We start from the raw sequence: 12,961 nt of genomic DNA on the forward strand, positions 1-12,961 counted from the left end.
ATACTTATTGAATGTGAAAGATATCCATGATATATTGTTAAGTAAAAAAGCAGGTTATGGAACACTAGTATATTTACATTTTTATTAATAAATAACACACATATTCTCTCTCCCTTTCTCAGTCTCCCTCTCTCTTTTACATACACGCACACATTTCTAGATAAATATATATCAATATGTTAGCAATGGTTAACTCTGAATAGTGGGATTTGGAATGACTTTATTTTTTTCTGTTTATCTATATTTTTTGTTTTTCTAACATGATCATGTGTTATCTGGATATTTAAAAAATAAATGATTCAGGCTAAAAAAAAAAAAAAAAAGTGGTCATTTAAAAATAACTAGTTTTAATATGTCCCAAGAAATGGGCAAAAGGAATGAAAACATGGAAGGGGTGACTATAGATTATTTTGGAACCAAAGAGGCAGATTTTAGGAATAATGAAAATTTGGCTTACTATTTCTTGCCATGTCCAGAATAAAGTTAGTAGTTTAGAGTAAAAGAGGTAAAGAAAAATCTAAATTAATTAAAATGTTGTGCTGTACATTCGAAGCAGACCCAGGTTTTTATTTTTGCAAGTATGTAGAGTAAGTCATTAGACCTTTTGTTGACCTAGTTTTACTAAATATTAATTGCTCATAATTAGAATTATAAATTGTTTATTTTTTCTCTTTTTTTTTGCGGTACACGGGCCTCCCAATGCCGTGGCCTCTCCCGCTGCGGAGCCCAGTCTCCGGACACGCAGGCCCAGCGGCCACGGCTCACGGTACCAGCCGCTCCGCGGCATGTGGGATCCACTCAGACCGGGGCAAGAACCCGCGCCCCCTGCATCGGCAGGTGGACTCCCAACCACTGCGCCACCACGGAGGCCCCTAAATTGTTTATTTTTTAAATAGAGGTTTCTACAGTTCTTAAGGGCCAAAAAAGTCCTTTTGAAAAAATGTTTAAAATATTCACCATTGATCCTAATTACTTTATCTGTAAAGACTTCATCTTACTCTATGTAAATTTATTATAAATTCTGAAATAATAAAACTTAAAATAATATGGTTTTATTGTATGTGACCTTTCACCCACCCTAATCAAAACTCACCTTTGTGTCTTTACCCTGAACCTTTTGTATAGTGACAGACTTTCCAGAAAAAGGTCTCTATATCAGAACTCCAACAGATTAATCATGATCCGGTTTAAAGAACTTTGATTTTAAAGAGCTACATAATTCGTTTACACCAGCTGCTATGGTGCCTCTGTCTCCCTAGTCATTAAATGCTTCCTCTTCCTTTCCTTATTCTGTCCAAGCTCTCTAGCCTTTGTTACCATTTCTTGTGACAATGTGATGTTCTCTCTCCACTGCACTCAAAAATATTATCAATACACTCAAAGCATTGGCCTGCATGTCCACACACGTACATGCATATGCACACACACATGCATCATGATAACAGCAAGGATGTTTGAATATCGCTATTCCATGGTTAACTATTCTGTTCTGTTTCTTTTTAATCTTCTGTTTTGGTTTGGGTTTTACCTTGGGAGAAGCCTTTCAATAGTCTCACAAACTAAAGGTGTCTTTTTTCCCCCTAAATCAGCAGTTTCATTATTAGACTAATTACCATTAAATACTGGAAGATTGAGGTATACCCATAAACCATCTAAATATGTTATCTATAAATAGTAGTGAAAAAAGCATGAACATTGAATTTCTGAAAGCTTGATCTGTTTTTTTCTCATTTTTCTTTGTTATATAAATTTTTAAATGAAATGAATCCAAGTTAAATTATATTTCACCTCCTTTCCAATTTAGTTGCATTTTAATTCTACAAAAGTTTTTCTGAATGATGTTTGGGAGTTAGACTAAGTAGGGACAGTTTTAATTATTCTGCCTGCACTACAGGCGTACTTATTCAGTATACATAAATCACAAATGAATATGGCAGGGAGACAGGTCTACAAAAGGCTAAATCAAGGTGCCCTACAAAATACACCGTTGTTACCTCCCCAAATACCTATTGATATAGAGCATGAATATTATTTTGTATGTATAATTCTCCATGTTCACAGTAATAATATGAATCTAATTATGAAATTTGGTTGTCTCTTACATTCATAAAATTGTACAAGTATATTTCTTAAAAGACTTTCTTGTTTTTACTTCAGATCCTCAAAGCTAGTGATACTAATGAACATGAAGAAACTAAGGAAACTGTCTTGTCAAACACAGAGGAAACAAAACCACAGATGGAAAAGAAGCGTTCTTGTCCTCCACAAGGAACACTGAATAAAACTATTACAAGTGGTATGTGAAATAAGATATGTAAATGGATAGAAAGTGAGAGATATATTTGATAAGTATTAAAATACAAGCCAACAAAGACACTGCTTAATCTGTACACTCCAGATCAGATGAGCAGCCCTATTTACAAGCAATAGGTGGACAAAGAGGAAATAGTTCCTTAAATCTGTCAAAAATAATAATTGCTTAACAGATCTATATTTTAATGTTTTTCATGACTTTTTATGTTAAATTTTGGAAATTAGAAACAGAAGTGATAGAAAGATTTTTATTTAAAACCTACTTTTGACATTTAGTTTTAAGTAGCTAGAAGGGACATTATACTTCTGCCAATATTAAGGTTCTTATTTAAATTAAGCCCCAGATTTTATGCTGTCTTAAAGAGTTGTGTAGAACTTGCTTTCCCACTAAAATTTTAAAGCATCTCATTGTCACCAAATATTTATAGAAGGTTTTATTTTCCCCTAGATTTCTAGATGATTAAATTTGAGAGAGAGTTTGACTTCTAGAAGTACAGATCTCACAGAAAACAAAAATTAGATTAAAATATGATGAAGCATTAGTATTTGAAGTTTACATTGTTTTTCTTTGCTGCTTGCTAACTTTAAACTGAAAATTTTATTAATTGATGTAGTAAATTCATTTAGCAAAAGTTGCTTTTTAATTAAAATCAGTATTTTTAATGCCCTGAATCTAAAGTAAACTTGAACGTCTGCCAATGTAAGTGACTGGACTCCTTTGTAAATATAACTTTTGCACATAGGTCTCACATACACATCCCCATGACTTTATTTAGGGGGCAGTTTCTATACAGCAGTTGTTAGAAGTAGGGCCGGTGCATGTGGAAGAGAGGGAAATGTATTGGTCACCAAAGATTATCCATTGAGGTTGAGGACTGTGGTTTGCTCAGAAACTAGTTGAGGAGTTTTATAACAGCAAACTTTGATACTTATAACTGGTTTCCCCCTTTGTTTTCCTTCATTTTTGATTTTGCAAATTTAGAGAAATTCATAGGAAAAAGGAGCTTCATGTTTCTATCTTGGGGGTCTATATTCTTGTACTCTGTTTTTCAATCTGTCTCTCTCTCTCCCTCTCACATACACACCCTATTTTCAAACTAAACAAACTCTTAAAAGAGTGTATACTCTGGATAATAGAAAGAAATAGAGCTGCGGTTTGTCAACAAGTCATGTTTAATTCAGCAATCCTGCAGTGTACACAGGTTAAATTAAATAAGAAATCTAAACTTTCAACCACATGTAGAAATCAGTCTCATCACTTTTAATCACACTGTTTATATCTTACTTGGAGGTTGGCTTCCCTAATCACAAAGAAATGGATACTCTAGGACAATAAGTTTAAGTTTTAGGCTATTGCTCCTTTTTTGTTTCTTTTTAGTTTACTTTGAATAAAGGTACTAACTTATTTCAATTAAGTTATTTTTCCTTTAAATAAATGAAAGGGAAGCTTTATTATACATCCAACTATGATTTTCAAATAATCTTGGAACCAAATTTCTCCATTAAAATCTTACCACTAGTTTCATAAAGCAAGCAGTCTTGGAAGTTTAGAGCTCAAAAATAATATCCCAGACAATTCCAGTTTCTGGTCCAGCATCATCACTCCATCCTTACAACAAATAAAGAGCTGAACAGACTGAAAAATCATCAACTCTTCTTAGTTCCATCGAAGAAGTGAGGTCACAGGGCAAATTACTGCCCCCCAAATTAGAGACAGGTTGATACAGAGAATCATAAGTTAGAGCAGAAACCTCTGCGGGAACCAGTAGTGAGGGTAGGAAATTTGTCAATTAGTTGGAAGCTCAGTGTGGGCAAGTCTGAGAGTTAAAAACTGTAGGAGGAGCCCAGTCATGGTGTTGGGGGACATCCTTTTGTGAGTTGTACCTCCAAGAGCCATCTGTCAGGGAGAGAGAAATGGTAACCACTGTGAAATACAACAGAGATCCTGTCCTTAATAAAACCTGCCCTCAAGAGAAACTGTTTTATCAGTGTATAACCTGTGGGGACTTTATTAGCCTAACCAACTAAGGAGAAGAGAAATACCCAACTCCAGCCCTCTCTAACCATACCATACAACCTAAGGGGGTGAAAAAAGAAAAAAAAACCTGAAAAGAACTTGTGAAATTTACAGCCCAGGGTACGCAGTCTCACTAAAAGACTGAGGCCTAATCATAGGACTATAGAACTCTTCTTTCCCCCCTACAACTTACCTTCACATTACCATAGGTCCTTTTACCAGCACGTCATGTTCCCCTTTAAACAAAAATATATAAAATGTATTAAAAGGCACAAAACACATTTTGAAGAGACGGAGAAAGCATCAGAACCAGACCCAGATATGACAAGGGAGTTGGAATTATCAGACCATGAATTTAAAACAGCTCTGACTAATATACTAAAGACTCCAGTGGAAAGGTAGACAACATGTAAGAACAGATGGGTAATGTAAACAGAGAGATGAAAATGCTAGAAATACTGTAACAGAAATGAATGCCTTCAATGGGTTCATTAGGAGACTAAGCACAGATGAGGAAAGAATCTGAGCTTGTGGATTTGTCAACATAAACTTTCAGACCACAATGGACTTAAAAGTATGATTTATTAACAGAAAGGCAGCTAGAAAATCCCCGAATACTTGGAGATTAAACAATATACTTGTAAATAACACATGGGTCAAAAAAGAAACCTCAAGAGACATTTCTAAATATTTTGAATCAAATGAAAATAAAAATACAAGCTATCAAAGTTTGTGAGATGCACTGAAAGCAGCACTTAGAGGGAAAATTATAGCATTGAATGCATATATTAGAAAAGAAGAAAGGTATAAAATCAGTTATCCAAGCTTCCACCTTAGGAAACTAGAAAAAGAAGCAAAATAAATTCAAAGTAAGCAAAGGAAAAGAAATAATAAAAATTAGAGCAGATATCAATAAAATTGAAAACAAGAAATAGAGAAAATCAATGAAACCAAAAGCTTGTTCTTTGAAAAGATCAGTAAAATTGATTGCCTCCAGCTAGGCTAACTAAGAAAAAAGAAAACATAAATCACACATCAGAAATGAGAGAGGGAACATCACTACAGATTCCATGGGCATTAAAATGATAATAAAGGAACATCATAAACAACTCTATGTCCACAAATCTGATAGTTTAGAAGAAGTGGACCAATTCCTTGAAAGACCCAATCTACCAAAATGCATACAAGAAGAAACAGATAACCTGAATAAGACTATACCAGTAAAAGAAATTGAATCAACCATTAATAACCTCCCAAAACAGAAAGTATCAGACTCAGATGATTTCACTTGTGAATTCTACTAACTATTTAAGAAAGAAATTATATCAATTTTCTACAATCTATTCCAGAAGATAGAAGCAGAGGGTAGCTTGCCAACTCATTTTATGAGTCTAGTATTACTTTCATACCAAAACTAAAGACATTAGAAGGGGAAAACGAACCAAAATCTCTGATGAACATAGATGCAGAAATTCTCAATTTGTTGTAATTCTCTATATTAGCAAATAGAAGTCAACAACATATAAAAAGAAGTATACTTTACAACCTTGTGGGATTTATCCTTGATATGCAAGGTTGGTTCACATTTGAAAATGAATTAATGTAATCCATCACATCAACAAGCTAAAGAAGAAAAATCACATGATTATATCAACAGATGCAGGAAAAGCATTTGACAAAATCCAATACTCATTCATGATAAAAACTTCAGCAAATTACAAGTTCTTTGTCAACTTGACAAAGAACATCAATTAAAAATCTATAGCTGCCGTCGTACTTAATTGTGAGGAAATAGCTTTCCCAGTAAGATCAGGGACAAGAACATGATGCCCTCTCTCGCCACTCCTTTTCAATATTGTACTGGAAGTCCTAGCTAATATAGTAAGACAAGAAAAGGGTATAAAAGGCATACAGACCGGGAAAGAAGATATAAAACGCCTTTGTTCACACATGATATGATTGTCTATGTAGAAAATCTAAAGAATCTAGAGGAAAAAATCTGCAACAACTAAAAAGTGAGTATAATAAGGTTGCAGGATACAAGGTTAGTATACAAAAGTCAGGGTTTTTTTTCCTATTTACCAATAATGAACAAATGGAATTTGAAATGAAAAACTTATCACCATTTACACTAGTACTCCCCAAATGAAATACCTTCATATAAATCTAACAAAATGTGTACAATATCTATATGAGGAAAACTGCAAAATTCTGAAGAAAGAAATTTAAAAACGAAATAAGTGTATAGATTTTACACATTCATGGAAGACTCAATATTGTCAAGAAATTAGTTCATCTCAACTCGATCTATAGATTCAATGCAACTCCAATTAAAATCCCCACACGTTGTTTCATGGTGTCGACAAATTCATTCTAAAGTTTATATAGATATTGCAAAGACCAAGAATAACTAACACAATATTGAAGGAGAAAAATTCAAAATTGAAGAACTGACACTACTCCCCTACAAGACTTACTATAAACCTACAATAATCAAGAGAGTATAATTTGGTGAACAGGATGTAAATATATTAATGGAACAGAATAGAGAGCTCAGAAATAGATAAACATAGTCAGCTGAGCTTTGACAAAGGAGCAAAGGCAACCCAATGGAAGAAAGGTAGTCTGGTGCTAGATCTACTGGATATACACATGCAAAACAAATTAATCTAGATCAGACCTTATGCCCTTCATAAAAATTAACTCAAAGTGGGACATAGACCTAAGTGTAAAATGCAAAACTGTGAAACTCATAGAAGTTAGCATAGGAGAAAATCTAGATGACCTTAGTTATGGTGATTACTTAAAAACAAAACAAAACAGGAAAGGCACAATCCATGAAAGAAATAATTGATTAGCTGAACTTATTTAACATTAAAAACTTCCACTCTGTGAAAGGCAATGTCAAGAGAATGAGCACACAAGCCACAAACTGGGAGAAACTATTTACAAAACACACAACTGATAAAGAACTGTCCAAAATATACCAAGAACTTTTAGAACTCAACAATAAGAAAACAGACAACCTGATTAAAAATGGGCAAAAGACCTTGAAAGGCACCTCACTGAAGAAAATATACAGATGGCAAATAAGCATATAAAAATGTTCTCAACATCATATGTCATTAGGGAATTGCAAATTAAAACAACAAAGTACCACTGCATATCCATTAGAATGGCCAGAAGTCCCAAACACTGACACCAGATGCTGGTGAGGATTTGGAGCATCAGGAACTCTCATTCATTGCTGCTAAGAATACAAAATAGCACAGCCAATTTGGAAGACAGTTTGGCAGTTTCTTACAAAACTAAATATACTCTAACCATATGATTCGGTAGTCACTCTCCTTGATATTATTTACACAAATGGGCTAAAAATTTATGCCCACAAAAACCTGCACACAAATGTTTATAGCAGTTTTGTCCATAACTGCCAAAATTTGGGGGCGGGGGGTGCTTACACTGTTTGTTGTATCATACTCCTGTTTTTTTCCAAACTCTCCATAATCTCCTAAAATTTTTGTTGTTAATAGTACTTTATTGAATTATAGTCAACATACCACAAAGTACACAGATCTTAAGTGTACACAGCTCAATGAATGTAGACAAATGTATACATTTGTCGAAAACCATCGCTCACATCAAGATAACATAGAAAGGTCTTGCAACAGTATGACTTTCTTTATCCCTCTTCTGCCCTTGTGCTAGATTCATCATATATTTTACTTCTACATTCTTATTATTTTTGCTTTAAAAAAACAAAAGTCTTTGTTTTAAGTTTTAAAAAAATTCCCTTATATTTGTTCACATGTTTACATTCTCTAGTTCTCTACATTTCTTTCTGGCAATCTGGGCTTCCATGTGGGATTCTTTACCTTCAGCCTAAAAAACTTCCTTTAATGTTTCTTGTTGTGTAATTGTGCTAGTAATTAATTCTCTCAGCTTTTATTTGTCTGAAAATATCTAATTTGGCCTTTTTAAAAATTGAAGTACATTTGACATATAACAGTTTCAGGTGCATAACATAATGATTTGATATTTGTAAATATTGCAAAATGATCACCACAATAAGTCGATCATTCATGGTTAAAAATTCTTTTTTGTGATGAGAGCTTTTAAGATCTACTCTTAGCAACTTTCAAATATACAATACAGTGTTCCTAACTATAGTCACCATGCTGTATATTACTTCCTCATGACTTATTTTGTAACTGCAGGTTTGAACCTTTTGACCCCCTTCACCCATTTACCCACCCTCTCACCCTCTGCCTCTGGCAACCGTCAGTCTGTTCTCTACATCCATGAACTTGACTTTTTTTTTTTTTAATTCCACATAAAAGAGAGATTATATGGTATTTGTCTTTGTCTGACTTATTTCTCTTAGCAGAGTGCCCTCAAGGTCGGTCCATCTATGTTGTAGCAAATGTCAAGATTTTTCTCCTTTTTTATGGCTGAATAATATTTCATTATATATACATATATATACTATATATAGTACTATATATATATGTATATGTATCTACCATTTTTAATCCATTTATTCATTGATGAACATTTAAGATGTTTCCATATCTTGGCTGTTGTAAATAATGTTGCTATGGACAGGGGGATGCTTACATCTTTTTGAATTAGTGTTTTCTTTGGAAAAATACCCAGAAGTAGAATTACTGGATCCTATGGTAGTTCTAGTTTTAATTTTTAAGGAACCTCCATTCTGTTTTTCATAGTGGCTACATCAATATACATTCCCACTGACAGTGCATGAGGGTTCCTTTTTCTCCACATCCTTGCCAACATTTATTACTTGTGGTCTTTTTGACTATAGCCTAACAGGTGTGAGGTGTTATCTCACTGGTTTTTTGTTTGTTTGTTTGTTTTTTGCGGTCCGTGGGCCTCTCACTCTTGTGGCCTCTCCCGTTGAGGAGCACAGGCTCCGGACGCGCAGGCTCAGTGGCCATGGCTCACGAGCCTAGCCGCTTCATGGCATGTGGGATCTTCCCGGACCGGGGCACGAACCCGTGTCCCCTGCATCGGCAGGCGGACTCTCAACCACTGCACCACCAGGGAAGCCCCCCTCATTGGGTTTTGATTTGCATTTCCCTGATGATTAGTGATGCTGAGCATCTTTTCGTGTACCTGTTTGCCATCTGTATGTCTTCTTTGGAAAAATGCCTATTCGGATCCTCTGCCCAATTTTTAATCGAATTGTTTGGGGTTTTTTTGCTATTGAGTTGTATGAGTTCATTGTATATTATGAACACTAACCACTTATCATATATATGGTATGCAAATATTTTCCATTTGGTAGGTCGCCTTTTCACTTTGTTGATGGTTTCCTTTGGTGTGCAGAAGCTTTTTAGTTTGATGTAGTCCACTCCCCACCCTCCGCCCTTTTTTTTTTTTATACTTTTGCTTCCTTTGCTTTTGGTGTCAAATCCAAAAATTCATCACCAATATCAACACTTAATACCTATGTTTTCTTCCAAAAGTTTTATGATTTCAGTTCTTATGTTCAAGTCTTTAATCCATTTTGAGTTAATTTTTATGTATAGTGTAGATAGAGGTCCAGCTTCCTTCTTTTGCATGTGACTGTTCAATTTTCCAAATACCATTTATTGAAAAGATTGTCCTTTCCCCATTGTATATTCTTGGCTCCTTTGTCATAAATTAGTTGACTATATATCAGTTCATTTCTGGACTCCAGAATAACAAATGACCCAGTGATCTATGTGTCTGTTTTTATGCTAATACCATACTATTTGATTATAATAACTTTGTAATATAGTTTGAAATCAGCACACATGATACCTCCTTTGTTCTTCTTTCTGACCTTTATTTTTGAAGTATATTTTTTGTTGGGTATAGACTTCAAGTTCACAGGCCCTGTTTCTTTTAAGCCCTTTAAAGCTGTTCTTTCATTGTCTTTTGGCTTCCTTTATTTCCAATGACAAGCCAGCATAATTCTTGTTGTCCCTCTAAATGTAATTTGACTATATTTTCTGGATGATTTAAACTTTTTCTTTTCATCTTTGATTTCTACAGTTTAATTATAATGTGACTAGGCATACTGTTCCTTGTATTTATCCTGCTTGGGCTTCACTAGACTTTTTGGACCTGTGTATTGTCTTTCATCAATTTTGAAAAGTCATCTTCTCTTCAAATATTTATTCTGCTCCATTCTCTCTCTCCTCTTCTTCTGGGACTTCAATTATACATATGTCACACCATTTCATATTGTTTCATAGGTTTTTTCTTTTTAAATTAATAGCATTTTAAAGCAATTTTTTTAGATTTACCTAAAATATGAGTGGTAAGTACAGAGAGTTTCCATTTAACCCTTTACCCCCTCATACACACGCACAGTCTCCCCTATCATTAACACCTTACATTAGTGTGGTATATTTGTTACAATTGATAAACCAATATTATGCATTATTATTAAAGTCCATAAATTACATTAGGGTTCACTCTTTGTGTTCTGCGGGTTTTGACATATTTATAATGATATGCATCCACCATTACAGTATCATACAGAATAGTTTCAGTGCCCTAAAAACTTCCTGTGCTTTAGCTATTCATTCCTCCCTCCTCCTGGAATCCCCTGGCAATCACTGATTTTTTTTTTTTTTTTACTGTCTTCATAGTTTTATAAACTTTAAGAAGTCCTCTTTATTCCTGGAGACTTTCCTCCCAGAGACATCCTTTTCTGCTTCCACCTATGTGGCTGTTTTCTAGGTCTGTGGAAGACTGTCGTCCTAGAGCTTCCTTTCAATGCCCTCTTGGTTTGGAGCCACTGTTTCCAAGTTTAAAATCCTTCATCTTTCCTGGTTTCCTCCTGGTTTTGCTAGCATACACCCTCGAGTAAGTGCCAAAAAAAAAGGATACATGGCAGCTAAACTTTCAGAGACCTCACATATATGAAAATGTTTTTATTCTGCTCTCACATTTGATTAGTCGGGTATATAATTCTAGATTAGAAATAATTTTTCATAGAATTTTGGAAGGGTTTATCTGCTGTCTTCTAGTATCTAGAGTTGCTGCTAAGAAATAGTACATAAATCTGTTTATGATTCATTTGGAAATGGCTTTTTTCAAGGTATCTAGAAGATTTTAGCATCTTCTCTATATCTTTGCTTTTGCAACATTTTACAGAGATAAGTGTAGGTACGGATCTTTTTTCATGCTTCATCTTGAGCATTTAGTTGACCTTTTCAACCTGAACACTAAGAAAGTTGCATATTATTTCCTTGATAATTTCCCCCCTCCCCTCCTTTTTTTTTCTTTATTCTCTTTTCTGGTCAGATGTTGGATGACCTGGATTGGTTTTTATCTCATACTTACCACCACTTTATGCTGCTTTCCATTCTAGGAGATTTCTTTACTTCATTTTCAGTTTTTCATTTTTCCAGTTTTTCATTTCAGCAATCATATTTATTTTATCTCCAAGAACCCTTTTTTGTTCTCTAATTTTTCCTTTCATATGGTATTCTATTCTTATTTTATGTAAATTCTAAAATCTCTGAGAATATAATTTAAAATTTTTGTTTTATTTCATTCTGGTCCCTAAATTATCGGTTTCTTCTGAGGAAAGTTTTTCAGTTTGTTTTGCTTGACTTTTCCTTTTCTTGTTGCTGGGTTTTGTTTTATGTTAATGATCCTCAGTTGTCTGATACTTAAGAAGGAAGGTCTCAATAGCTTATGCAGATATACTATGCTGTTGTGAAGGTAGGACCTGTTGTCAGGTCCCCCCTCTGAGACCATCTTCTGCCTGGGACAGGGCAGGACAAAGCTTTATTGACTGATGGGCTTTAGTTTGTGGTGAATGGACATAGAGCTGACTATGAAGTTGTGGACTTTCCACATGCCAGAATGAGTTGTTTTCACTCTGGACCTCCAACAATCACTCTTAAAGCTTTAGCTGTCCCTTAGGTAATCCATTCAATGACTAAAAGTATGATAAATGTTAGCAGTTTCTAAGCACAGGAATGGAGAGAGGAGTAGAACTGCTGACTGATGCTGTTGTACCATGTACAAACCCTTGATTAATTTCCCTTTTTTAGGCCCCTTTTCTCACTCCTCCTTTAGCTGTATACTATTTCTAAGCTCAGATTTTCCTCCAGTTTCTATTGTCAAATGGATTTCTTTTGTAGGTACCTCGCATATTTAAGGCTGCAGCTTTCTCTACCTGTTTCCATCCTTCAATCTGGTCCTATCTGCTTTCACCTCCCAGAAGTGTGTGACAACAACTATCTCTTCTCCCCTAATTCTCTTCATGGTGGTATGTTTTTTCCTTTTTATATTTCTATACTTTTATTTCAGTTAAGCTTTATATGCCCTGTCTGCCATCTTAAACTAGCTTGGTTTTGTTCTTATGTCCTTTTCTTCCTTCACTTAATCAAAACTCTCATTCATTTAGTTTATCAGCTCTCAGGTTGGTGTTGGGCAAGACAGCAAAAAGATTAATTTCAAACAATGTGCTTATTTATGCTAATAAATATCTGGTTAGTAAAATTTCATGAAATATTACTAACTTTAGGAAAAAATATATGAGGCAGAGAAAAATTTTGTAGCCTTGCTGGAAGAAAGATTTTAGGAAGAATAGAACCTGAGAAATCATCATAGGTCCCTTAC

At 34.5% G+C, this 12,961-nt stretch overlaps 1 protein-coding gene across 1 annotated transcript in view; it reads left to right on the forward strand.

Moving 5' to 3' along the window:
- Positions 1 to 12,961, forward strand: part of SLC9B1 (solute carrier family 9 member B1) — a 71,959-nt gene that overhangs the window by 16,812 nt on the left and 42,186 nt on the right. The window contains exon 3 of the mRNA XM_032633473.1: positions 2,158 to 2,296. Within this exon, the coding sequence (XP_032489364.1) occupies positions 2,158 to 2,296 (139 nt within the window). The remainder of the gene's footprint in view (positions 1 to 2,157; positions 2,297 to 12,961) is intronic.

Source organism: Phocoena sinus, chromosome 5 (assembly GCF_008692025.1).
Source record: "Phocoena sinus isolate mPhoSin1 chromosome 5, mPhoSin1.pri, whole genome shotgun sequence".
NCBI lineage: Eukaryota > Metazoa > Chordata > Mammalia > Artiodactyla > Phocoenidae > Phocoena > Phocoena sinus.